Source organism: Salvelinus namaycush, chromosome 5, assembly GCF_016432855.1.
Source record: "Salvelinus namaycush isolate Seneca chromosome 5, SaNama_1.0, whole genome shotgun sequence".
Lineage (NCBI taxonomy): Eukaryota > Metazoa > Chordata > Actinopteri > Salmoniformes > Salmonidae > Salvelinus > Salvelinus namaycush.
Window position 1 is genome coordinate 55,389,472 of NC_052311.1, and position 27,912 is coordinate 55,417,383.

General features: G+C 43.7%; 2 protein-coding genes across 2 annotated transcripts in view; both read right to left on the reverse strand.

Moving 5' to 3' along the window:
- The window catches only part of LOC120047196 (protein spire homolog 1-like), a 55,238-nt gene extending 40,003 nt beyond the window's left edge, over window positions 1-15,235 (reverse strand). Inside the window, exons 1-2 of the mRNA XM_038992727.1 lie at window positions 14,881-15,235; window positions 7,485-7,513 (exon numbers count right to left, since the gene is read on the reverse strand). Of these exons, the coding sequence (XP_038848655.1) occupies window positions 7,485-7,513; window positions 14,881-15,235 (384 nt within the window). The remainder of the gene's footprint in view (window positions 1-7,484; window positions 7,514-14,880) is intronic.
- Window positions 15,236-15,970: 735 nt separating this feature from the next.
- LOC120047669 (V-type proton ATPase subunit C 1-A) lies at window positions 15,971-26,313 on the reverse strand. The gene is made up of 13 exons (XM_038993221.1): window positions 26,179-26,313; window positions 25,595-25,777; window positions 23,834-23,901; window positions 20,438-20,523; window positions 19,872-19,966; window positions 19,532-19,623; window positions 19,238-19,336; window positions 19,076-19,144; window positions 18,807-18,899; window positions 18,591-18,684; window positions 18,278-18,375; window positions 17,983-18,109; window positions 15,971-17,140 (listed from the first exon to the last, which is right to left on the reverse strand). The coding sequence occupies exons 2-13, from the start codon at window positions 25,724-25,726 to the stop codon at window positions 17,045-17,047; spliced, it is 1,149 nt and encodes a 382-aa protein (XP_038849149.1). The 5' UTR covers window positions 25,727-25,777; window positions 26,179-26,313; the 3' UTR covers window positions 15,971-17,044.
- Window positions 26,314-27,912: the final 1,599 nt, after the last annotated feature.

A 27,912-nucleotide genomic window follows, 5' to 3' on the forward strand; every position in this document is an offset into this window, starting at 1 on the left:
GCCTTTGAACAATGTCAAAATGTCCATTACCTTGAATGTACCTGACCCTCTGACCTATCTAAATGTATGTACATGTAACTGTATGAAGCAATCTGAAATTGTAAATCCTTAAATGTGTAATAACTTGAAATATAAAAACTTGGAAAAGACTTAATGACTACATATATGAACAACGAAAAAGAGACGGGGTTGATAGCAGAGGAGGGAAGGCAGGAAACCATTTGATGTTCTTTAATATCATCAGATAAGGGTTTTAGAATAGTTTTCATGATCATTTCATAACAGAGTTTATAGGTAAAGTAGAGTTGCTTTAGAGTCAAAGCGGTGATTTGAATCAAAACTTGCAGACTTGTTTACGTGCTGCTGTGCGTTTTGTTGCTAACCTTACTTTGCTACCTGACAACTTTACGGTTTTTACTTTTTAATTACCGTTTATATTGTAACGACCCTGGGTTTATAAGCGCGGAAATCGACTCTGCCGCTTGTGCATGCTTTTGCGGCACAGTCGATAGCGCGCCGGACCTCGGGCTAGAAGGTCGAGGGTTCGAGACCTGCTCCCTGCTGTTTCATTACAATATTTTTAGTTTTTCCCTGACTCAGCTTTTTTTCATTCAACTTTTTCACTCCGGACGCTTTATCTGGTCATGGTTCGTCAGGACCTCCAACAGCCCGAAGCTAAGTAGTAACATTAACATGGTGCCTTCTAATTGCAGTCACTGTACTCATAATATACAGGAGAACGATCGCCTTACGGTGAGGATAGCTGTGCTTCAAGCCCAGCTTCAGACGCAATCGTTAGGCAAGAGTCATTTCAGTGTAGGAAAGGATGAAACACCGTCTGTGCCACCAATAAGTACAGATAGTAGTATAAATCCCCTCGCACGGTCCCCGCAGCCGGACAACTTTCTCATGGCTTCTGGAGGGAAATGCTGTAGGAATGCTCAACCGGTGTCGCTCATTCAGCCGACAGAAACTTTCAACCGGTTCTCCCCGTTAAGCAGCGAGTCGGAGTCAGAGGCCGAGCCTTCTCTGGTCTCTACTCCTCCCGTTACGGGGTCTGAGACGCCGAGGCCTCCCACCATTAACTCTGACAAATCGAAAACCCTAGTCATTGGCGACTCCATTACCCGCAGTATTAGACTTAAAACAAATCATCCAGCGATCATACACTGGCTAACGATGTTAAGGTTAATCTGAAGATGGTGCTGGCTAAAGCTAAAACTGGCGAGTGTAGAGAGTATAGGGATATTGTTATCCACGTCGGCACCAACGATGTTAGGATGAAATAGTCAGAGGTCACCAAGCGCAACATAGCTTCAGCGTGTAAATCAGCTAGAAAGATGTGTCGGCATCGAGTAATTGTCTCTGGCCGCCTCCCAGTTAGGGGGAGTGATGAACTCTACAGCAGTCTCACAACTCAATCGCTGGTTGAAAACTGTTTTCTGCCCCTCCCAAAATATAGAATTTGTAGATAATTGGCCCTCTTTCTGGGACTCACCCACAAACAGGACCAAGCCTGGCCTGTTGAGGAGTGACGGACTCCATCCTAGCTGGAGGGGTGCTCTCATCTTATCGACGAACATAGACAGGGCTCTAACTCCCCTAGCTCCACAATGAAATAGGGTGCAGGCCAGGCAGCAGGCTGTTAGCCAGCCTGCCAGTTTAGTGGAGTCTGACACTAGCACAGTCAGTGTAGTCAGCTCAGCTATCCCCATTGAGACCATGTCTGTGCATCGACCTAGGTTGGGCCAAACTAAACATGGCGGATTTCGCCTTAGCAATCTCACTAGAATAAAGACCTCCTCCATTCCTGCCATTATTGAAAGAGATTGTGATACCTCACATCTCAAAATAGGGCTACTTAATGTTAGATCCCTCACTTCCAAGGCAGTTATAGTCAATGAACTAATCACTGATCATAATCTTGATGTGATTGGCCTGACTGAAACATGGCTTAAGCCTGATGAATTTACTGTGTTAAATGAGGCCTGACCTCCTGGTTACACTAGTGACCATATCCCCTGCGCATCCCGCAAAGGCGGAGGTGTTGCTAACATTTACGATAGCAAATTTCAATTTACAATAAACCCCACCGTTTTCGTCTTTTGAGCTTCTAGTCATGAAATCTATGCAGCCTACTCAATCACTTTTTATAGCTACTGTTTACAGGCCTCCTGGGCCATTTACAGCGTTCCTCACCGAGTTCCCTGAATTCCTATCGGACCTTGTAGTCATAGCAGATAATATTAACATTTTTGGTGACTTTAATATTCACATGGAAAAGTCCACAGACCCACTCCAAAAGGCTTTCGGAGCCATCATCGACTCAGTGGGTTTTGTCCAACATGTCTCCAGACCTACTCACTGCCACAGTCATGCTCTGAACCTAGTTTTGCCCCATGGAATAAATGTTGTGGATCTTAATGTTTTTCCTCATAATCCTGGACTATCGGACCACCATTTTATTACGTTTGCAATCGCAACAATTAATCTGCTAAGACCACAACCAAGGAGCATCAAAAGTCGTGCTATAAATTCTCAGACAACCCAAAGATTCCTTGATGCCCTTCTAGACTCCCTCTGCCTACCCAAGGACGTCAGAGGACAAAAATCAGTTAACCACCTAACTGAGGAACTCAATATAACCTTGCGCAATACCCTAGATGCAGTTGCACCCCTAAAAACATTTGTCATAAGAAACTAGCTTCCTGGTATACAGAAAATACCCGAGCTCTGAAGCAAGCTTTCAGAAAATTGGAATGGAAATGGCGCCACACCAAACTGGAAGTCTTCCGACTAGCTTGGAAAGACAGTACCGTGCAGTATCGAAGAGTCCTCACTGCTGCTCGATCATCCTATTTTTCCAACTTAATTGAGAAAAATAAGAACAATCCAAAATGTATTTTGGATCCTGTCGCAAAGCTAACTAAAAAGCAGCATTCCCCAAGAGAGGATGGCTTTCACTTCAGCAGTAATAAATTCATGAACTTCTTTGAGGAAAAGATCATGATCATTAGAAAGCAAATTACGGACTCCTCTTTAAATCTGCGTATTCCTCCAAAGTTCAGTTGTCCTGAGTCTGCACAACTCTGCCAGGACCTAGGATCAAGGGAGACACTCAAGTGTTTTAGTACTATATCTCTTGAGACAATGATGAAAATAATCATGGCCTCTAAACCTTCAAGCTGCATACTGGACCCTATTCCAACTAAACTACTGAAAGAGCTGCTTCCTGTGCTTGGCCCTCCTATGTTGAACCAAATAAATGTATCTGTATCCACCGGATGTGTACCAAACTCACTAAAAGTGGCAGTAATAAAGCCTCTCTTGAAAAAGCCAAACCTTGACCCAGAAAATATAAAAAACTATCGGCCTAGAATCGAATCTCCAAATCCTCTCAAATTCTTTTTGAAAAAGCTGTTGCGCAGCAACTCACTGCCTTCCTGAAGACAAACAATGTATACGAAATGCTTCAGTCTGGTTTTAGACCCCATCATAGCACTGATACTGCACTTGTGAAGGTGGTAAATTACCTTTTAATGGCGTCAGACCGAGGCTCTGCATCTGTCCTCGTGCTCCTAGACCTTAGTGCTGCTTTGAAACCATCGATCACCACATTCTTTTGGAGAGATTGGAAACCCAAATTGGTCTACACGGACAAGTTCTGGCCTGGTTTAGATCTTATCTGTCGGAAAGATATCAGTTTGTCTCTGTGAATGGTTTGTCCTCTGACAAAGGTTCCTCAAGGTTCCGTTTTAGGACCACTATTGTTTTCACTATATATTTTACCTCTTGGGGATGTCATTCGAAAACATAATGTTAACTTTCACTGCTATGCGGATGACACACAGCTGTACATTTCAATGAAACATGGTGAAGCCCCAAAATTGCCCTCGCTGGAAGCCTGTGTTTCAGACATAAGGAAGTGGATGGCTGCAAACTTTCTACTTTTAAACTCGGACAAAACAGAGATGCTTGTTCTAGGTCCCAAGAAACAAAGAGATCTTCTGTTGAATCTGACAATTAATCTTGATGGTTGTACAGTCGTCTCAAATAAAACTGTGAAGGACCTCGGCGTTACTCTGGACCCTGATCTCTCTTTTGACGAACATATCAAAACTGTTTCAAGGACAGCTTTTTTTCATTTACATAACATTGCAAAAATCCGAAATGTTCTTTCCAAAAATGATGCAGAAAAATGAATCCATGCTTTTGTTACTTTTAGGTTAGACTACTGCAATTCTCTACTTTCCGGCTACCCGGATAAAGCACTAAATAAACTTCAGTTAGTGCTAAATACGGCTGCTAGAATCCTGACTAGAACCCAAAAATGTGATCATATTACTCCAGTGCTAGCCTCCCTTCACTGGCTTCCTGTTAAAGCAAGGGCTGATTTCAAGGTTTTACTGCTAACCTACAAAGCATTACATGGGCTTGCTCCTACCTATCTTTCCGATTTGGTCCTGCCGTACATACCTACACGAAGACTCATCTCTTCAGTAGGTCCTATGATTGAGTGTAGTCTGGCCCAGGAGTGTGAAGGTGAACGGAAAGGCACTGGAGCAATGAACCGCCCTTGCGGTCTCTGCCTGGCCGGTTCCCCTCTCTCCACTGGGATTCTCTGCCTCTAACCCTATTACAGGGGCTGAGTCACTGGCTTACTGGTGCTCTTCCATGCCGTCCCTAGGAGGGGTGGGTGACTTGAGTGGGTTGAGTCACTGATGTGGTCTTCCTGTCTAGGTTGGCGCCCCCCCTTGGGTTGTGCCGTGGCGGAGATCTTTGTGGGCTATACTCGGCCTTGTCTCAGGATGGTAAGTTGGTGGTTGAAGATATCCCTCTAGTGGTGTGGGGGCTTGTGCTTTGGCAAAGTGGGTGGGGTTATATCCTGCCTGTTTGGCCCTGTCCGGGGGTATCATCGGATGGGGCCACAGTGTCTCCTGACCCCTCCTGTCTCAGCCTCCAGCATTTATGCTGCAGTATTTTATGTGTCGGGGGGCTAGGGTCAGTCTTATATCTGGAGTATTTCTCCTGTCTTATCTGGTGTCCTGTGTGAATTTAAGTATGCTCTCTCTAATTCTCTCTTTCTTTCTTTCTCTCTCTCGGAGGACCTGAGCCCTAGGACCATGCCTCAAGACTACCTGGCATGATGACTCCTTGTTGTCCCCAGTCCACCTGGCCGTGCTGCTGCTCCAGTTTCAACTGTTCTGCCTGCGGCTATGGAACCCTGACCTGTTCACTGTGATTACTATTATTTGACCATGCTGGTCATTTATGAACATTTGAACATCTTGGCCATGTTCTGTTATAATCTCCACCCAGCACAGCCAGAAGAGGACTGGCCACCCCTCATAGCCTGGTTCCTCTCTAGGTTTCTTACTAGGTTTTGGCCAAGTTTTTCCTTGCCACCGTGCTTCTACACCTGCATTGCTTGCTGTTTGGGGTTTTAGACTGGGTTTCTGTACAGCACTTTGAGATATCAGCTGATGCAAGAAGGGCTATATAAATACATTTGATTTGATTTTGATTTGAGAAAAGGCAAGAGGAGAGACGTTGTGCTCAACCTCATGACCTCTGAATCATATGACTGACGTTCAGCTCCGCCTGAGGGTTCAGCCGACACACCCCCTGATCCCCCGGCGTGAAACCACACACCCACTTTAACACACATTAAACTAAACCCATCAAACTATTTTCAAGATGGAATGAATGGGAATATTCATAATTTTTCGGACAAAATATTAAATTATACTATTCAGCAGCTGATCAGAGAAGACAGTTTTTCCTTTGATCGTGTAGTTAATCAGTCCATTCAGACTATTTCCAATAGAGTTCTCGTTTACATTAAACACCATGCTGTCTGACTACGGTAGTCATTACTATGTTAACTGCCATAATCGTCCTCCTCCAAATTCAAAGGCTTACTCTTAAAAATCCCCCTCCCTGAACAGTTGAACTATAACAGAGAGGACCAGCCTGCCTGGGAGATAATGTAAGTATGAAACATAACCCAGCAGTAAGAGTAGCAAGATCACGAGACCAGAAAAGTTTACCAACGCTGGAGGCGTCAACAGTAGTGTTACCAAGAAGACTAGCATTCTTCAAGAGTCACAATGTTCTACCCCTGTACTGAATACCAGGGAAGCGAACTCATGACTAACACTAATCTACACACAAAGCAACGTGCTATCTGCTAGCTAGCCAAAATCCTGATTTGAGTTGGCCTGTGAGCAACATTATTTTAGTTCTCATGGAGGGTGACGTCACTGCACTGTGGGATACCTAGTTATCATCTGCTACATTTATGTGGTTCTACTGTACCTCCATTGCACTCTCAGTGTCTGGACCAAGGAAAAGTGGCTCAGCTGTCTCGGTCTGTCTGTCTTCATGTAGTACATTGTGCCACAACAACACAGGTTTCATATAGTTCAGTGTCAGGCAGCAACATAATAGAGATTGAATCACGTCAGTGACAGTGTTGGGGAAGTGGTGTGATCCAATCACGACCAATGTTTCGGAACTAAATTGTCCACACACACACACACACACACACACACACACACACACACACACACACACACACACACACACACACACACACACACACACACACACACACACACACACACACACACACACACACACACTAGCTGTAATGCAATAAGACTGCTGGATCTGCAGTGATGTGGTGACAGTCAGAAGAGGGTGTTGGAATGAGGATAGACTTTCCAGTATTTTCTTTTCCTCAGCCAGGCTCTCACACATCACATCAGACACTGACTGACTGCACTAGAAGAACCCATTTCTGCCATAAAGCAGCTTGGCAGGGATTTTGTTGACGCAGTTTCACTGCACATTCTCAGAGAGAGAGAGAGAGAGAGAGAGAGAGAGAGGTCACCCAGAGCCAACATCAAAGAGGAGAGCTCGCATGGTGACATTCATTTCGCCAGCCCAGTCAGTCAGACCAGCTGAGAGCCTCGAGAGTCTGTAGTGAAGGTCTATCTATCACTGATCTCCAAATAGACTCCATCACTCCTGTTAGGACTTTGTTCTAGGTGTTATGATATATATTTTTTCAGATGTTCTTGTTTTAGTGAATGTTTGCTTCTGTATTTGAAATTGCCTCACTGTCAATGACAGTCCCATGTTACACATAGTGTAGGTGTGGTCATATCCATTCTCTCTAGTCTAACCTCTGAGCTGGATGCTGTGAATGAGGTGTGCACTGCACAGACAGTATGGTAAAGTACTAGTGAAACCACCACCACAATGCCACTGGCAGCAGGTTGAGTGTCAGGCATGTCATCGAGCAGGATTAACACGCCCTATGTACAGATATTATCCATCCACCACTGTGACTGTTGCCGGCCCGGTTTCGCCAGGTATAATTCCATTGGAACACTGTCGGTCCTCCTGCTCAACATCTCTCATTCGTATTATTACAGATATCTTCCCAGAAACAAGGAAGTCAGAAACATGCCACTCACCTCTGTTGATGTGGCTGGGATGGATTTACCTGTGAAGACAAAGAGAAAAGTTGTGATTTTATGACTAATGTCTTTATGACTAAAGCAAAGCATCTTAAAATACATTGGCTTGGTTATGAACTGGATGTGAAACTATTTGTGACTGAGAAGGGCTTATGCAAACATGATGAACTCTCAGAGCTACAATAAGATGTTAACAACTGGCCCAACCAACACACCCTTTCATGACAAAATAGAGGCATGTATTATTTTATGCTAAACCTTTACTGTAACTAAAACTGAGGCCACAATTCAATCAATTGCAGGTCAATTAAAATGTGAAAATCATGCCGCTGGTTCACTCAGAATGTTTCCGTACACTGTAACTGAAGGACAGATGTATTTATGTGTCGATAATCCAATATGACACTGTCTGCAGAGGAAACAGCATGTGAGGCGTCAGTTTTAACATGGTTAACAGGATAACACCTCAGATTCAGCCTGAACATTCTTACTGAACCTGCAGTGTTTTCCCTCTTTACCTGTTTTATTGATTTCATCTGGGCCTAATATGTCATGAGATACTGTATGCATTTAGGTCTCGCACATGAACCACCCCTGGGCAGCTGACCGCAGTTGCCACGGCAACTCACTGGGAACTCAAACGCCGACCAGCCCGAGTCAGAAGGTCGACGAACAACAAAGGCTCCGGTGACTCCATGATGGGGTCACTAAGTGGCCATCAGCCATGAAGATAATAATAACCTTGTTTGACTGAGCAGATTATCAGACCGTCAGAAAACGAAAGCTGTTTAATCAAGTGAGGCGGAACCACCATCTTGAGCAAAATAGGTAAAGTACAATACAAGTGCATTATAACACAGACTACCATGGGTCTAACCTTGCCTATATGCTGTAATAGGGCCAGGATTATTTATATGACCGTAAACCTGACCAGGAAAAACAGGGTCCATGGAAAGAGAAGAAGAAGAAGGAAGAAGATTGAGGAATGTGTCGTGAAGACAACATCATTAACTGGGTCACAGTCAATGAAAGCAGCAGTTCATTCTCACCACTTGGTTGGTGGCATGTGACTACTGATGACACCCTGTCTCTGCAGTTAGTCTCTCTCACTGCCTCTACCTCTGCCAGTCAGTCTCTCTCACTGCCTCTGCTTCTACCTCTGCCAGTCAGTCTCTCTCACTGCCTCTACTTCTGCCAGTTAGTCTCTCTCACTGCCTCTACCTCTGCCAGTCAGTCTCTCTCACTGCCTCTACCTCTACCTCTGCCAGTTAGTCTCTCTCACTGCCTCTACCTCTGCCAGTCAGTCTCTCTCACTGCCTCTGCTTCTACCTCTGCCAGTCAGTCTCTCTCACTGCCTCTGCTTCTACCTCTGCCAGTTAGTCTCTCTCACTGCCTCTACCTCTGCCAGTCAGTCTCTCTCAATGCCAGTCAGTCTCTGTCACTGCCAGTCAGTCTCTGTCACTGCCAGTCAGTCTCTGTCACTGCCAGTCAGTCTCTGTCACTGCCAGTCAGTCTCTGTCACTGCCAGTCAGTCACTGCATCTGCCAGTCAGCCTCTGTCACTGCATCTGCCAGTCAGCCTCTGTCACTGCATCTGCCAGTCAGCCTCTGTCACTGCATCTGCCAGTCAGCCTCTGTCACTGCATCTGCCAGTCAGCCTCTGTCACTGCATCTGCCAGTCAGCCTCTGTCACTGCATCTGCCAGTCAGCCTCTGTCACTGCATCTGCCAGTCAGCCTCTGTCACTGCATCTGCCAGGCAGCCTCTGTCACTGCATCTGCCAGGCAGCCTCTGTCACTGCATCTGCCAGGCAGCCTCTGTCACTGCATCTGCCAGGCAGCCTCTGTCACTGCATCTGCCAGGCAGCCTCTGTCACTGCATCTGCCAGGCAGCCTCTGTCACTGCATCTGCCAGGCAGCCTCTGTCACTGCATCTGCCAGTCAGCCTCTGTCACTGCATCTGCCAGTCAGCCTCTGTCACTGCATCTGCCAGTCAGCCTCTGTCACTGCCTCTCCCCCTACCTCTGCCAGTCTGTCTCTCTCATTGCCTCTGCTTCTACCTCTGCCAGTCAGTTTCTGTCACTGCCTCTACCTCTGCCAGTCAGTCTCTCTCACTGCCTCTGCCAGTCAGTCTCTGTCACTAACTCTACCAGTCAGCCTCTGTCACTGCCTCTGCCTGTCAGCCTCTGCACTGCATATGCCTGTCAGCCTCTGTCACTGCCTCTCCCTCTACCAGTCAGTCTCTGCCTCTCCCTCTACCAGTCAGTCTCTGTCACTGCCTCTACCTCTGCCAGTCAGCCTCTGTCACTGCCTCTACCAGTCAGCCTCTGTCACTTCCTCTGCCAGTCAGCCTCTGTCACTGCCTCTGCCAGTCAGCCTCTCCCCCTACCTCTGCCAGTCAGTCTCTCTCTCTCATTGCCTCTGCTTCTACCTCTACAAGTCAGCCTCTGTCACTGCCTCTACCTCTCCCAGTCAGTCTCTCTCACTGCCTCTGCCAGTCAGCCTCTGCCAGTCAGCCTCTGTCACTGCCTCTGCCAGTCAGCCTCTGTCACTGCCTCTGCCTGCATACACACAGCTAAAATTCATCAATAGACTTTATTCAAGAAACTTCTTGGTTAGGCCTAAATGTTCCTCCAAGCCACCACGTCATCGTCATGAAATGTCCATTAACTTCAATAACGTGACCAAGCAGATTATTTTTGATGACCCTCTCCACATACACAATGACAAGCTCTATTGTAACATCCTGCAAAACAACATGTTCAAATCATTTGCTTGTGACTGCCCCATTCATTGATGAGAAAAAACACGATGGAGGTCTAATATTTCAGGACATCAACAGACCAACAGACCTACTCACAACCAATGTCCAATGGTCCTTATTTTCAAATCCAATTTATTTTTTAGAAAGCCTGTTTTATATCAGCAGTTGTCACAAAGTGCTATACAGATACCCAGCCTAAAACCCCAAACAACAAGCAATGCCGATGTAGAAAGAAGCACAGTGGCTAGGAAAAACTCCCTAGAAAGGCAGGAACCTAGGAAGAAACCTAGAGAAACCAGGCTTATTTTGACACTCAAAGTAAGACAAAACAACTTGCTTTTGTTACTGCTATGCAGGAAACAGACAACGGACAAATCCTGCTCAATACAAGGCCTCAGACACACAGAGAAAAGGAAATCACTTTCCTTTTCCACAACCTGTGCTCTCTCTCTCTCTATCCCCCTCTCTCTCATGCAATGCATTATCCATCACAGAGCTACAGCGTGACAATCTAAACAACTGCGAGGACACAGTAGACATTATGACAAATGGTATCAATCTGGGTAAGATCAGGAAACTGGGGAAATTGAGTAAAAGAGTAGCTACATTTTGTGGCACATCTAGTTGGTCAGTTGGAATAGTGACATGGTTGGTGGGTCTGTGACAAATTGGTTGGAAGAATGCTCTCTCTCAGTTTTTCTTTCTGTATGTCTGTCTGTCTCTCTGAACACAGCTGGGATGGCTGATATGCCTTGGGGGAGACCCCTTGCTCTGTAGCCCAGTTAACCAGACATCAGAGTGGTCGGTCCTTCTGAGAATCCATCAAATATGGATATGATGTGACAAATCAGTGTTTTAAGATATTATAATGAATTTAAGGCACCAGAGAAAGAAAGGCGTCGTAAGAATAAAGTTAGTCTATCTACATTAACTCAGATGATTAGCTTTAGTCATATTCATGTAATAATCACAGATTAATAAAGTGTAATAACACACATGATGATACCACATTTAATAACAGCATTGCCTGTAGAGTAGCCATCCTCAGACCAGTAGCAAACCATGCAAAACCTCCCATCCCCAATAACTATTACTGAGTTACTAATACACTGCCAGGCACGTAAAAATAAAATACAGTACACCACAAATTCCACCCTTACTATGCACAGTCCGTTCATAAATGCCAAAAACGTCCTGTGTGTCTCAGCTGGCAGAGGATGGTGCTTGCAACGCCAACACGTACTGGGGACCAGTACGAAAAAGTACGAAACTGTACGCACACACTACTGTAAGTCACTCTGGATAAGAGTGTCTGCTAAATGACTCAAATGTAAATGTAAAAAAGCTGATTAAGTATGGAGTACATTGAGTCCAAAGCAAATAAGCCATCAAATTGACTCAGCACACATTGACTCAAGGTGTGTAACTGAGGAAGAGCTAGGGTACAGCTTCCCTGTGACACCATGGGTAAATAAATAAAGACATATTCCGGGTGAAATTGAGTCTGTATCTGGGAATCTGATTACAGGATACTAGCGAGGAGGAAGACCGACAGGAACTCTCCACAAGCAAGACAAGACACATTACTAGTAATTCATAGTCACTTTCACAGGTAGCCTGATGACTCACAGTAAATTATTTCACTGCTCTGTTGTTCGCTACATACTTTAGTCTGAGACTGTCATCGTTGAAATAGTTTGTGCTGACGAGGGGCGTTGTACAAAACAAAGTCATTAGCGATTGGATCATCTTTAACCAATTACATTTTAGTCATTTAGCAGACGCTCTTATCCAGAGCGACTTACAGGAGCAATTAGGGTTACGTGCCTTGCTCAACGGCAGGTCGACATATTTTTCAGCTAGTCGGCTCGAACCACTAACCTTTCAGTTACTGGCCCAACGGTCTTAACAGCTAAACTACCCGCTGCCCTATCAGAGTATGAAAGCCAATGACACATTTTCAAGCCACCGCTTTACCCATGTTTGTTCTGGCTTTGGCCCAATCCATTGGTTTCTGGACCAATCAGACGGCCCCGAATATGTTCGCATTCGCATTACCTAACGTAGCAGGCGTAAAATTAACGTCTGAAACTAGATCCCTTACATACTGGACTAGACGAGAAGCCAAAAAAACTGGTCGGGGAGGTTATATTCTGCACTGTTCAACCAATCCAGTACATGTGGAGGAGGGGTTAAGATGGCGTTGCCTTGTTAACGTCACAGGCTCTCTTACCATTTCCCGAACACCTGACAGAGGCTAGGGTTTGACCGGAGCAAGGAGTATGGGTAGCCAAGCAGTTTCAAAGGCACACCCAGACTACACACATCACTTGCTGTGTCATATCAGGTGTGACACAAGACAATGTCAACAGTTTAGCTAGGCCCTAGCTGTTAAGGCTATCGATGACTACAGTGATGATGATGTGGCTTGTGGCCATCATGCAGTCATACCATTGGTTGAGGGTCTTTGTGGCAATGAAAGCACTCCATTAAAAAAGTCCAAAATAACAAAAAATAAGGTTGATAAGGGGCCACATCTTATCAGTCAAGGTAGCATAACTCCACCCCCCCACCCATTGTACAGTGGATTCAGACCCCTTCAGGAAAGTATTCAGACCCCTTGACTTTTACCACATTTTGTTACGTTACAGCCTTATTCTAAAATTGATTAAATAGTTTCCCCCCCTTATCACTCCACACACACAATACCCCATAATGACAAAGCAAAAACTGTTTTTTTGACATTTTTGCAAACGTATACAAAAACCTACTGAGTCGTCTCTGCAGATCCTCTCAAGCTCTGTCAGGTTGGATGGAGAGCTGCTCCCGAGTGGTGCAGCAGTCTAAGGCACTGCATCTCAGTGCAAGAGGTGTCACTACAGTCCCTGGTTCGAATCCAGGCTGTATCACATCTGGTTGTGATTGGGAGTCCCATAGGGCGGAGCACAGGTTTGGCCGGGGCAACCCGTATTTGTAAATAAGAATTTGTTCTTAACTGACTTGCCTAGTTAAATAAAGGTTAAATAAAAAATAAATAAAAGAGTGTCACTGCACAGCTCAGGTCTCTCCAGAGATGTTTGATTGGGTTCAAGTCCGGGCTCTGGCTGGGCCACTCAAGGACATTCAGAGATTTGTCCCAAAGCCACTCCTGCGTTGTCTTGGCTGTGTGCTTAGGGTCATTGTCCTGTTGGAAGGTCAACCTTCACCCCAGTCTGAGGTCCTGAGCGCTCTGGAGTAGGTTTTCATCAAGGATCTCTCTGTACTTTGTTCCGTTCATCTTTCTCTCGATCCTGACTAGTCTCCCAGTCCCTGCCGCTGAAAAACATTCCCACAGCATGATGCTGCCACCACCATGCTTCACCATAGGGATGGTGCCAGGTTTCCTCCAGATGTGACACTTGGCATTCAGGCCAAAGAGTTCAATCTTGGTTTTATCAGACGAGACAATCTTGTTACTTATGGTCTGAGAGTCCTTTAGGTGCCTTTTGGCAAACTCCAAGTGGGCTGTAATGTGCCTTTTACTGAGGAGTGGCTTCCATCTGGCCACTCTACCATAAAGGCCTGATTGGTGGAGTGCTGCAGAGATGGTTGTCCTTCTGGAAGTTTCTCCCATCTCCACAGAGGAACTCTGGAGCCCTGTCTGAGTGACCATCGGGTTCTTGGTCACCTCCCCCGATTGCTTAGTTTGGCTGAGCAGCCAGCTCTAGAAGAGTCATGGTGGTTCCAAACTTCTTCCATTTAAGAGTGATGGAGGCCACTGTGTTCTTGGGGACCTTCAATGCTACAGAAATGAGTTTGGTACCCTTCCCCAGACCTGTGCCTCGACACAATCCTGTCACAGAGCTCTAGAGACAATTCCTTCAACCTCATGGCCTGTTTTTTGCTCTGACATGCATTGTCAACTGTGGGACCTTATATAGACAGGTGTGCCTTTCCAAATCATGTCCAATCAATTGAATTTACTACAGGTGGACTCCAATCAAGATGTAGAAACATCTCAAGGATGATCAATGTAAACAGGATGCACCTGAGCTCAATTTCGAGTCTCATAGCAAAGGATCTGAATACTTATGTAAATAAGGTATATCTGTTTTTTTATTTATAATACATTTGCAGAAATGTCTAAAAACCTGTTTTCACTTTGTCATTATGGGGTATTGTGTGTCTTGATGAAAACATGTTTTTATTTAATCAATTTTAGAATAAGGCTGTAACATAACGAAATGTGGAAAAAGTTAAGGGGTCTGAATACTTTCCCGAATGCCCTGTAAGTCACTCTGGGCAGCAACACATTGTGCCATGGAAATATGTTGTTTTTTCATTTTCTCAGTAGGCTATTTTATAGAGTGTGAATGATGAACATGAACATGTGATGTGTGACAGGGGAAAACAACAACAGCTGAGCCAGCTGACTAAATGCAATAGCCAACAATTGGAAAGCATGGCATATGAATCTATCAGTCGGTGTCCAGCTGCCTTGTTGACCTAATTTCTACATAAATAAAACATTATTACAGATTTTCTCATTCTAGGAACTGGTAATATTACCAATGTGTTGGAAAAATGAAAAAAAGACAGAAAAAATCATGAACGCATTGCAAAACATCATCATTACATAATTATTGTACCTACCATCACAGCCTTCATATTGAAATTTGACATCTCCGTCTTTCTGAATCCTCACATCCCGAGGTCCCTCAATCCTTTTCGGAGTATCCACCACTGATGCACCGGCAGCTGGGCCAGAATTCCTCCTATGTCCCTGAGCCAGGTTTATGCAGCATTGGTAACACACTGCCCACGCCTGCTCTTCGTTTATCGGTTGGCTGTAGAGCATTAAAATCTCCTCTAAAGACAGTTCACTTCCCCCTCTTTCCTCCAATCCGTCCATTTTTGCCATCCCGGGATACGGCGTCTCATCTCGCTGGACCGCAGCAGGGCCGATCAGCTCTCCGCTCTCCTCGTCCGAATCTCGCCGCTTGGCCATCCTTTCATTCTATCGACCGAGAAGGGCCGGTGATGACACTAATAAACGGGGGAGCCGCAGATAAACAAACGATCCGGGCAGCCTGAAGACATCGGAAAAGATGCGAAACAATTCGCATCACCCTCGAAACAGCAGCACCACCACGGACAATGATTATTATTTCACCCGCCTTGCAGTGTTTTCGTATGGGTACCAGTCATATGACGGATTGTTTGCATGGTCTAAATGCCTGTCAGGTTTCGGTCGACTTCAGAGGAATACATACATAGTTGACATGCGCAGCTAAAGGATGTTATTTCCCACTTTCCCTGTTATTTTGTGCCATCTGCTGTCCAATTTGATAGAGTACGGTGTATGTGAATACATCTAGGAAATGTGTAGGCTACTCTGGCAATTATGTTATGCTCTCAAACAAATACTATTTCTCAATGATGGATTTGGGAGCACATTTATATTCATATTGAATTCCTCATATTAATGTTTGAAGGCAGGGATTTCTTAAGGGTTATGTACATTCCTACTTCTCTATGGAGGAACTTCCTCTAACTACCCTGCACTTACTTCTGCAGAGGCCAAGCATGACTCACTCTCTTTCTCTCACACAACTGTAAACGTGGAAGATTCCTGCAGGGCCTGGCCGTTCATTGTAATATGTAATGTTTACAACCTTACCTACAGATATAGCCTACCAACACAGACAACCTCTAACCCCAATCACGGACAAAATACAGACAATTTTCTTCATATTGACTGTTTTATGTATTCATGGCATACATAATGCTTACACATACATATATCTCTTTTAACATCAAATATACACAACATCAGATAACACACAAATATAGCATCTTTGTAACACTATTTGTTGCCAAGGTGAACCAATACCTCATGAACATGTACCAGATGTGTTTGGGTGCAGGTAAAATAACAAATTGGTCACATACACAAGTATCTATGAATAGTACCACTCAAAGATGTAGCTATCAATATGCACAACACAGACATGGAATGATTGAAAATGCATAAACTACCATAAATAAATATTTAGAGATCTTATTCGTTTCAGCACACAGTTAAAGGCCCAATGCAGCCGTTTTATCTCAACATCAAATAATTTCTGGGTAACAATTAAATACTGTGATTGTTTTCAATAAAAAAATTGAAAATGGTCAAAAAGTAACAAAAAATAGAATTTTAGCATGAGCAATTTCTCAAGCAAGAATTTGACTAGGACTGTTTTGGATTGGGGATGGAAACTGTAAACTAGCTGTTATTGGCAGAGAGGTTTGGAACACTTTCATATTGGTCTATTAATTCATTTGTCACCAGTCAGGCGAAAACTCCATCCCACCAAAACAGGCTGAAATTTGAGTCTATCTTACACTAAAATGGCCTTATTCCACAATATCGTTCCAACCTCAGTGTGGAAATCTATATAAAACACAGGAAAATCACATTTTTGACTGCACTGGGCCTTTAAATACAGTGTACTTTGATTATGCTGTTTAAAAAAAAATCTGTAAACAAAACCAACAAAATTTACATCAAGCCATTGTTTGTCCTCAGTTTGTACAAATGGAGGGGGTCACTTTAAGTGCTTTAAACCACAAGGAATGAGCATGCACATCTGAGGAGAGCAAGGATAAACAGTATCACCCAGACATGAGGAGAGGAGGATTAGAGAGAGGAGATAGCAGGGCAGAGAACGGAGAAAAGAGCAAGACTGGGAGAAAGATTTACGGGAAAACAAGTTAGTCGGTACTCAGCATAAAGACAAGACAGAACAGAGGGGTCAGGTACAGTGAAAATCTATTTAAAGTCCAGCAGGTTACAGTCTATCTTGTAGTAAACATAAGGGTAGTACTCCTGCTGGCTCAGGTTCAAACCAGGGATATCCATGGCAGACTACAAGGGAATAAAGAAACACAGACCATTAGCTTACGTGGAAAATAACATTAACACGACAGGGATAATGTGGTTGTCTAACAGGTCTGCTGAACCAGACGATATCAAATCTCATTTAGCTAATGTACCAGAATTTTTAATACACAACATTTGTTTGGCATCGCAATGCCCCATTACTACAAAGATACAACGGGTATTTATCTGGGCACAACAGGTATATACACTACCGTTCAAAAGTTTGGGTCACTTAGAAATGTCCTTGTTTTTGAAAGAAAAGCATGTTTTTTGTCCATTAAAATAACATAAAATTGATCCGAAATACATTGTAGACATTGTTAATTTTGTAAATTACTATTGTAGCTGGAAATGGCAGATTTTTAATGGAATATCTACATAGGCGTACAGAGGCCCATTATCAGCAACCATCACTCCTGTGTTCCAATGGCACGTTGTGTTAGCTAATCCAAGTTTACCATTTTAAAAGGCTAATTGATCATTAGAAAACCCTTCAGCTGTGCTAACATAATTGCAAAAGGGTTTTCTAATGATCAACTAGCCTTTTAAAATGGTAAACTTGGATTAGCTAACACAACGTGCCATTGGAACACAGGAGTGATGATTGCTGATAATGGGCCTCTGTACGCCTTTGTAGATATTCCATTAAAAATCAGCCGTTCCAGCTACAATAGTCATTTATAAAATTAACAATGTCTACACTGTATTTCTGATCAGTTTGATGTTATTTTAATGGACGAAAATTTAGCTTTTCTTTCAAAAACAAGGACATTTCTAAATGACCCCAAACTTTTGAACGGTAGTGTATTTCAGGTCTAATTACTCACATCAATGACAGCTGCAGCGCTGCTGTCCAGGTGTTTGTATAGGTCATTGAGAACCTCCCTCAGTTTCTTCATGTTCTTCTTGTTGGGCTGGAGCAGCATGGCCTGGAAGTTCACGGGCAGCCCATATCTGTGGGAGCATGGGCAGAGCAGTTAAATCACTAACAGCAGGCACAGCACGCAGTCAGTTAGATATTTTATTTGTATTCAGGTTGACTTCTTGTCACTACAAGCATCTTGTCACTCACAACAAACATCTAACAATTGGACGACTGTTAGTACAGTGTGATCGTCATACCTTAAGACAGACTCCACAAAGACCCTCAGAGCCTTGATGTGAATCCATGCGATGAAGGCCTCACTGAAGTTCACTTTCAGCCATCGCACCAGGGGCCCCTGACAGAGGGAAAATAACACTTAGGGTTAGAGGCTCCATCCACCCCACTGTGTAGCTAGTACTGTCCAATAGTTTCACCCGCCCAACCCATCCCAGAATGGTTGCAGGGATGTCCGAACACTAAGTGTACTTGCAATGAACCATTTCTTTACAGTGTAACGTTTTGGTCACATATACCTTGGTCAGGCATCACATTTCTAGTCATATGACTTACAAACTGCTTCTTCTTGTCTGTGGAGAGACGTGTCATCTCCTCTTTGTCCGCATTCATCTCCTGCTCGTTGTACTGGAAGTCCCTGACTGTGTACCTGATAGAAACAGCAAGATAATTACATATGGAGAAGAGTGTGTGTGTGTGTGTGTGTGTGTGTGTGTGTGTGTGTGTGTGTGTGTGTGTGTGTGTGTGTGTGTGTGTGTTTGTGTGTCTTACTTGTTCTCTCTGGCCTTGTGTCTGAAGTCATCAATGGCCTTCCTGAATAGGGTGACGCTGAACAGACCACTGTCATGGTCCTCAAACAGCAGGCTGTAATAATGGGACAAACAGAACAGTCAGACAGGCATGATGGACTCACAATGAAATCCCTTCCTGAGCAGAAAATACTAAAAGAGATATGAAAGATATGGATTGAAGAGACTATGTACTGAAGTAGTTATTTTAACATGCATTCACCATGGGCTCTGAATCTCCTATAAACTTACTTAGTGGATCGGGGTACCACCATTTCAGACAACGTTTCATAGGTCTTCTGCCAGTCAGCATAACTCGTCCTAGAAGGATTTGGAATTGTTAGACAGCAAACTGATGTTATAAAAAAAGTTGAAATATGACACTGTTGTAAACTGGGAAAAAGTTGTACTTACTTTGGTACAACCACCAGCATAGTGATCAGATACTCAGAGTCAATCACAAAGTCCTCCTTCTTGACAATGTCAGCCAGACTCCTGGTCAGCAGGCTCCCCCTACAGACAACATGGTATTGTATGATATATTAGTGATAATGTAAACAAATGTTGAAAGAAACAATTGAACAAAGCAAATATGCATTGGAAGACTTTTCCTCAACAACACTGGTTCAAATATAATTCTCACTGAAGGCATAGATTAGCAGCAGTGGAAAAGATAGTTATGCCCTCGAGCAAAAGAAATGGACTGACGCGTTCTTCCTCTCCAGATTCTGCAGGTTCCCTTTCAGGTTGTTGTAGGCAGACGCTCTGGCCTTCAGGTCGTTGTCAATCTGGCTTACTTGCTGTAGAGAGGAAGAGGTCAAGTACTCAGAATATGACCCACGTAAAAACTGTGTACACAGTGTTTAACAACAAATTTACTCAAGAGGTAGAGAAAATACAGTTGATTGATACCATTGAAATATCATTTACTTGTTGATATCTATATACTTTCATGCGCTATCGAAATCATGACAATTATTTTTTTAAAGGGTTTCCGTCTAGCTAATTATCAAGAGAATCAGATGAGGAGGGTAGGAGAAAGACTTGCCTTGGATATGATATCAGAGATGTTCTTCAGTGACTGCTTGATGGGGTACTTGGCCATGTCCCACTGAAACCGTGTGATGTAGGTCACCAGATCCACTAGAGGGAATCAAAGCATTGTTATTGAGGAAAGGACTTGTTAGAATGACGTTTTTATACTATGATGCATGGCTTTATGGGCAATTGCAAGATACTCTTATCAACCATTTCTAAATGTGCTGGTAATTCCTTAGTAGGTCGTATTAACAGGTTAAAAGGATAATTGCTTAGTCAATCAATGTGCACAGTAGAGGTAGCAGCACACTTCCTGGATTCATTGTTTTTCAGGAGTCCTTTGTATGTGATGATAACTAACTAGCTAATCTCTAATGTCCTCCATTGTTTTCATATGAGTAACTTGTATGTGATGATAATGATAGAAATAGAATGACCAACTTGAATGGGAATGGCCATTCTTGTAATTATATTTATGCGATAATAACTGCCTCCATTGTTTTCATACCAGTATCTTGTATGTGATAACTAGCTGCATTGTTTTCATATGAGTAACTTGTATATGATGATAAGTACCTCCGTTGGCCAGCAGGTTCTCCTGGACTTTGTCTCGGCTGTCCTCCAACACATCAGCCATGTACTGAGACACCTTCTTCACCACACTGTAAACAGCCAGGAGACATTCACACAGTCAGGCTGCAGTCAGCAAGCCCTCATCAAAAGGGGATTATAAACTGGATGATTCGAGCTCTGAATGCTGATTGGCTGACAGCCGTGGTATATCAGACCGTATACCACGGGTATGACAAAACAGTTATTTTTACTACTCTAATTACATTGGAAACCAGTTTATAATAGCAAAAGGCACCTCGGGGGTTTGTGATATGGCCAATATACCACGGCTAAGGGCTGTATCCAGGCACTCCGCGTTGCGTTGTGCTTAAGAACAAATCAAATGAAACTTTATTTGCCACATGCGCCGAATACAACAAGTGTAGACTTTACCGTGAAATGCTTACTTACAAGCCCTTTACCAACAGTGCAGTACAAGAAGAAGAAAATATTAACCAAGTAGACTAAAATAACAAGTAATAAAAAAGTAAGACAATAAGAATAACGAGGCTACATTATATACAGGGGGCACCGGTACCGAGTCAGTGTGCGGGGGTACAGGCTAGTTGAGGTAATCTGTACATGTAGGTGGGGGCGAAGTGACTATGCATAGGTAACAAACAGCGAGTAGCAGCAGCGTACAAGGGGGGGGTTATCAATGTAAATTGTCCGGTGGTGATTTTTATTAATTGTTCAGCGGTCTAATGGCTTGCAGGTAGCAGCTATTGAGGAGCCTTTTGGTCCTAGACTTGGTGCTCCGGTACCGCTTGCCGTGCGGTAGCAGAGAAAACAGTCTATAAAACTTGAGTGACTGGAGTCTCTGACAATTTTATGGGCTTTCCTCTGACACCGCCTATTATATAGGTCCTGGATGGCAGGAAGCTTGGCCTCAGTGATGTACTCGGCCGTTCGCAATACCCTCTGTAGCGCCTTACGGTCAGATACCGAGCAGTTGCCATACCAGGTGGTGATGCACCGGTTAGGATGCTCTCGATGGTGCAGCTGTAGAACCTTTTGAGGATCTGGGGGCCCATGCCAAATCTTTTCAGTCCCCTGGGGGGGGAAAAGGTTTTGTCGTGCCCTCTTCACGACTGTCCTGGTATGTTTGGACCATGATAGTTCGTTGGTGATGTGGACACCAAGGAACTTGAAACTCTCGACCCGCTCCACTACAGCCCCGTCGATGTTAAAAGTGAGCCTATTTGGCCTGCCTTTTCCTGTTGTCCATGATCAGCTCCTTTGTCTTGCTCACATTGAGGGAGAGGTTGTTGTCCTGGCACCACACTGCCAGTTCTCTGACTTCCTCCCTATATGCAGTCTCATCGTTGTCGGTGATCAGGCCTACCACTGTTATGTCGTCAGCAAACTTAATGATGGTGTTGGAGTCGTGTTTGGCCACGCAGTCGTGGGTGAACAGGGAATACAGGAGGGGACTAAGTACACACCTTTGAGGGGCCCCAGTGTTAAGGATCAGCGTGGCAGATGTGTTGTTGCCTAATCTTACCACCTGGGGACGGCCCGTCAGGAAGTCCAGGATCCAGTTGCAGAGGGAGTTGTTAAGTCCCAGAGTCCTTAGCTTAGTGATAAGCTTCGTGGGTACTATGGTGTTGAACGCTGAGCTGTAGTCGATGAACAGCAGTCTCACCTGGTGTTCCTTTTGTCCAGGTGAGAAAGTGCAGTGTGGAGTGCGATTGAGATTGCGTCATCTGTGGATCTGTTGGGGTGGTATGCGATTTGGAGTGGGTCTAGGGTGTCCGGGAGGATGCTGTTGATGTGAGCCATGACCAGCCTTTCGAAGCACTTCATGGCTACCAACGTGAATGCCATGGGGCGGTAATCATTTAGGCAGGTTACCTTCGCTTCCTTGGGCACAGGGACTATGGTGGTCTGCTTGAAACATGTAGGTATTACAGACTCGGTCAGGGAGAGGTTGAAAATGTCAGTGAAGACACTTGACAGTTGGTCCCCGCGTGCTTTGAGTACATGTCCTGGTAATTCGTCTGGCCCAGCGGCTTTGTGAATGTTGACCTGTTTGAAGGTTTTGTTCACATCGGCTACCGAGAGCATTATCACACAGTCATCCAGAACAGCTGGTGCTCTCGTGCATGCTTCAGTGATGCTTGCCTCGAAGCGAGCATAAAAGGCATTTAGCTCATCTGGTAGGCTAGCATCACTGGGCAGCTCGCGCCTGGGTTTCCCTTTGTAGTCCGTAATAGTTTACAAGCACTGCCACATCCGACGAGCGTCAGAGCCGGTGTAGTAGGATTCGATCTTAATCCTGTATTGACGCTTTGCTGAATTTGATGGTTCGCCATAGCCCTTAGCCGTGATATATTGGCTATATACCACACCTCCTCGGGCCATATTGCTTAAATACACCATGCTTTCATATAGCACTCTGCTCAAGACATCAAAGTCTAAGCAGACTGTTCATTGGGCAGGGTATGAGTGTTTATGCATCTACAGCACCAGACTAACAACTGTGCACATTATACAGTATACATTTGAAAGAACTTTTAAATGGAAAATGGACCTGTAGGCCTACTACTTATTATTCACAGAAATAGATTGTAACATTTTTTTTTTTAGCACTGTAGTTGCCTTCCCTGAACCAAAATGATGCGGATAATACTTGATATGATTACATTCCAATTGATGTGTGATCAGTGGATGACGGAGAAAAACTAAATTCCATGCAATGACAGAATGCTTGATGTCAATAAGCCTCAGGCTTGTTTGTCTACACAACTGACACCTAAAAACACGGTCAGATTAAGCAAATCCAAATTCAGTCTGTAAAGGTGTTACTTTGGCATGAGCTTTCGCATCTTCAGGTTTCCTACAGACGAGTTCCAAAACAAGGCTGATATTACCCTATGAGAGTTAACTGGGTTGCTAATGTTGGCATTTTTTGAGAGTCAATGTCTACAGAGGAAGCAGGGCTTGCTTAGTATGTGTGAATTTTTGGACGTCGAGATTTTCCAAGGATTATAAATAAACTTCAAACCAACAGCAGCACACAAGTCATGAGCGATAAATATGACTGAGTAAAGAGATGCTGGTGTGTCACCAAACTGTAAATTGCTAACTTTAGTCTGTGGGCCTGCTAGCCTCACGTTGGTGTGAAATTCCTTACTGTAGCAAGGTTAGGGTCACGGAGGGATTACAGAATTGACTGGACTCTGAAGACATCAGACTCACACTGGTTTGTGAGGCACTTTGACAAAAATAATATGTCTATCACAACACATTCACAATGGACAAGCTGTATACATAGTAATGAATTTGATATTTTGTACAGTAATCCTGAAGTGATACTTAATGTTGAAAGGGGAAATTGCAGTGTAGTAAAAAGCCTACCCTTCAATAAAGGAGTCCAGTTTGGCCAGGTCATCTGACAGCCCAACTAACACATCTAGCGTCCCCACCTGTTAATGCAAAAAGGACAAAAGGACAAATGTGTCAAAGCTTTGATTCAAACAGTATTTCCCATACCATCATATACCCAGGGCGAGCCCATTTTATAGATGGGCTGAGCCCATCGGTTCATTGGCTTGATGCCAGAGGCCTAAATGTTGCTTTGGGGGCCTTTGATCAAACTAGGGCCAACTCAAACTATGGCAAAGACTGGATGAGAGTCCTGAGGTCAGGGGGTCTGGTTGTGCTGCCTGCCTGTGTTTTGTTTTCTCAGTGACATCTGAGAGTCAGTCACCCAGCAGTGACATTCAGTGGCCCATGTGCTTTGGATGGCGGCGCTTTTGTCGGGACCCCTTCATGTGTTGCAAAATGTTCCGTCGCGTGCCGTGTACCCCAAGTGGCAAAGGGGTCAGTAGGGTCACAGAGGATAACCATCAACCATCCTCTAGGGACTCTGGATACTTTCCCTGAAATATAATGGCCATTGAATCATTTTGGATGGATGGCACTTATGGAGTACTGAAAGGAGAAAGCTTTGACCCATAGCATTATTAACAGATCACTTATTGGGAGCAGTGAGCGGAAAATACTTATTTCTCTGTAGTTGCTTTTGGAGTAATATGGGGAATATGATTTAATTTGTGAGTAAACTATGGCAATGTTTCGTGGAAGCCTTGACCCACATAGGAATGTAGAGGAGCTAGTAAGTATACTGAACAAAAATATAAACACAACATGCAACAATTTCAAAGATTTTACTACAGTATAAGGAAATCAGTCAACTGAAATAAATTCATTAGAGCCTAATCTATGGATTTCACATGACTGGGCAGGGGCGCAGCCATGGGTTGGGGAGCCAGGCCCAGGCCCAGCCAATCAAAATTAGTTTTTCTAAAGACAGAAATACTCCTCAGCACACCCCCTTCCCTTCCTCAGATGATCCCGCAGGTGAAGACGGATGTGGAGGTCCTGGGCTGGCGTAGTTACACATGGTCTGCGGTTATGAGGGTGGTTGGATGTACTGCCAAATTCTCTAAAACGGCTGCTTATGGTAGAGAAATTAACATTAAATTCTCTGGCAGCAGCTCTGTTGGACACTCCTGCAGTCAGCATGCCAATTGCACAACACAATGTGGCATTGTGTGTGTGACAAAACTGCACATTTTAGAGTGTCATTTAATTGTCCCCAGCACAGGGTGCACCTGTGTAATGACCCTGCTGTTTAATCAGCTTCTTGAAATGCCATACCGGTTAGGTGGATGGATTATCTTGGCAAAGGAGATATTCTCAGTAACAGGGATGAGAGAAATAAGCTTTTTTTGTATATGGAACATTCCTGGGATCTTTTATTTCAGCTCATGAAACATGGGACCAACACTTAACATGTTGCGTTTATATATTTGTTCAGTATAAGTTAGTTGGGCGATATGGCCATTTTCATTCAATATTTTTCTCACTTTTGATGGTATATTTGAGTAGTGCATGCAGGATAGCAACAAGTGAATTCTAAGTGTTTTTTTTAAATTCTCAACCAAACTAGGAGAACTGACAGTGAATAACTTTTTATTTTATTTAGCACTGTCAACATATTGTTATAGACGGTATCGTAAAAATCCATACCGGTATTCACAACCTATCGCCCAGCCCTACAAGTTAGTATGGTAATGTAGCAGCTACTATCTATGGCTACTGCTGCATGCTAACCTTGAGGTCTGGGATGTTGAACTTGTTGTTGGTGGACAGGTTGTTGTTGCGGGTGGTGGCCACCATCATCTGGTCCCATGTCTGCTGGCAGGTCTTCTCTCCAGGAGCTGAGATCAACCAGAACTCTGTCATGGCTACACACTGATTACTACAGCCTCACAACAAAATGCACAGAGATGGGCGCTGTAAGACAAGAAAAAAAACTGTTTTACTTGTTAAACAGGACTTAATTTGTAGTACAATATTATCAATCGCAACGTTATTCTCTATTTCATGTTGATACATCAGTAAATAAATGGTAGCAAGACAACATTGACTGCTATTTAATCAATCTCTGTCTCCCCAAACCTGTCTTATCTACGTGTTGCTGATATATCTGGTTAGCTAGCGAGCATGCAAGATAAAGGATATTTGTCTTCTTATGCTTTACATCAAAAGTTGCTAACGTTAGCTAAACCTCACTAACGTTACTGCAAGTGACATTCTCAGTTGATTGAAACATGACCCATAGCTAGCTAGCTAGCATCACATGATATCAAGTAGATTTACAGTAAAAAAAAAAATACAGTTTTCACATTTCTTACCTGAGATCTAATGACAAAACTATTCGAACACTAATCAATTACTACCGTACAATTCCTATGGTTCAATATTCATAACTGCCAATCAAATCGTAAGACTGGAGGTCTTTCCAGCAGCATCACATTCATGTCAGCTGATCAGATGAGGAACAGAAAGGCCTCTCGTGGGGGAGGGGAACTTTTTGACGTCACGATATTTGACAGACGACCTCAGCTGGTTTGGAGGAGGTACTACAGCATCGACATTTCAAAACAGAGTAGGACGATTTTTTTCTTACAGAAATCGTTTACAAAAAGTAGCAGGGTTGGGGTCAGTTGATCCATTTAAATTTAGGAGTGCTATTTATTTACAATTAGTAATTTTAACCATTGAATTGTAGTTGCATGATCCCCTCAAGAATGTACTGTACTTCTTGTGGGTGTACATGCTATGATATTCCATAATATCAGTGACATTCTTGCTATCTTAGTTCTGAGGGCACAGACAGTCTCAAATGCCCAGTCAGCTGGAATTTGGGGTGTAGACGTTCTATATTTGGACAGGAGTCCAGCCGTTTCCTGACTCTGGGTGTCTCCCTGCTCAGAATTCAAGGAAAACCCCACAAAGGGACATGTTTATAGTTCAGTAGGTCTGGGGTGCATTGTTTGGGATACAATGCCTGGTCTGGCTGGAGCCAGCCGACCAGCCAACCCCTCAGATCAAACGACAGGCCAGGGACCAGGGTGGGCTGCCCACTGTTGGCCGCAGGCCAGTCTACAGGGACATGTCTGGGCACGTGCACTGTAATCACTGTCTCATTTGGGCTACAGACACACAGACTGGGTCTGGGTCATTGAGTGGGGATGATGATGTGAGGAGAGGTATTAACTGAGTGTGTCCTCAACAAAAACTTCCTCTAATACAAGTTATTCATACAGTGTGAGAGCTCTGAAAAACCTATGGATGAAGGTCATTGCTGCAACTTTGTGTATTTCAAAGATGAATGTCAACATTCTCTATCATTCCCATCTCAGTTACATGGTTTAATATATCCAAAGCATTACACAAAAATAGAGCACCAAGTTTGTTGTTGAGTCCTACCAACAGAAACATGTGTCACATGCTCCCTCTAGTTCTAATGCTTTGTATACAGTGCTTAACTTTACATATCACATGTTTGAACTGTTACCCATGAGTTTGAGTGAGCATGACACTGACAAAACATCTTACTACAAAAACATGACATGATTAAACTGTAAATTACAAAATAATATACAACTACACATTCCTTATACTGTGTACAAACTTTCAAGACCCATATAGTATCCTCAGTTTCTTTCACTGTATTCAGGTTAGTTCTATTTTCCCAGCTAGTTATTCTGAGCCTTCTGAGGGACATTACAGTAAATCTAATCTAGTATGTCTGAATTATTATGGACTGCCTAGGGCAGAAAGGGGGAGGAAGAGGGAAATTGTGTGAGATAAGCATTATCTTGTATTATTGTTTCAGTGGCAGATTGGATCTATTTGTCAACCTCTCTGATACTAGTGTTACAAGGCCAACATGTCCAAGGCTCGAGTCCAGAATCAGACTCATTGACTTCAGGAAAATGTTAGAGAGACTTGAGAAGAGAGGGATACTGGAGTGCTTTTACAGTTTCCTTTTCAAGGTGTCTATTCAGAGTTGTAACCTGTAAAACACTTTTTATATATAGAATAAAATAGAATAGAATATTGGTATTTTATAGTAAATTAGC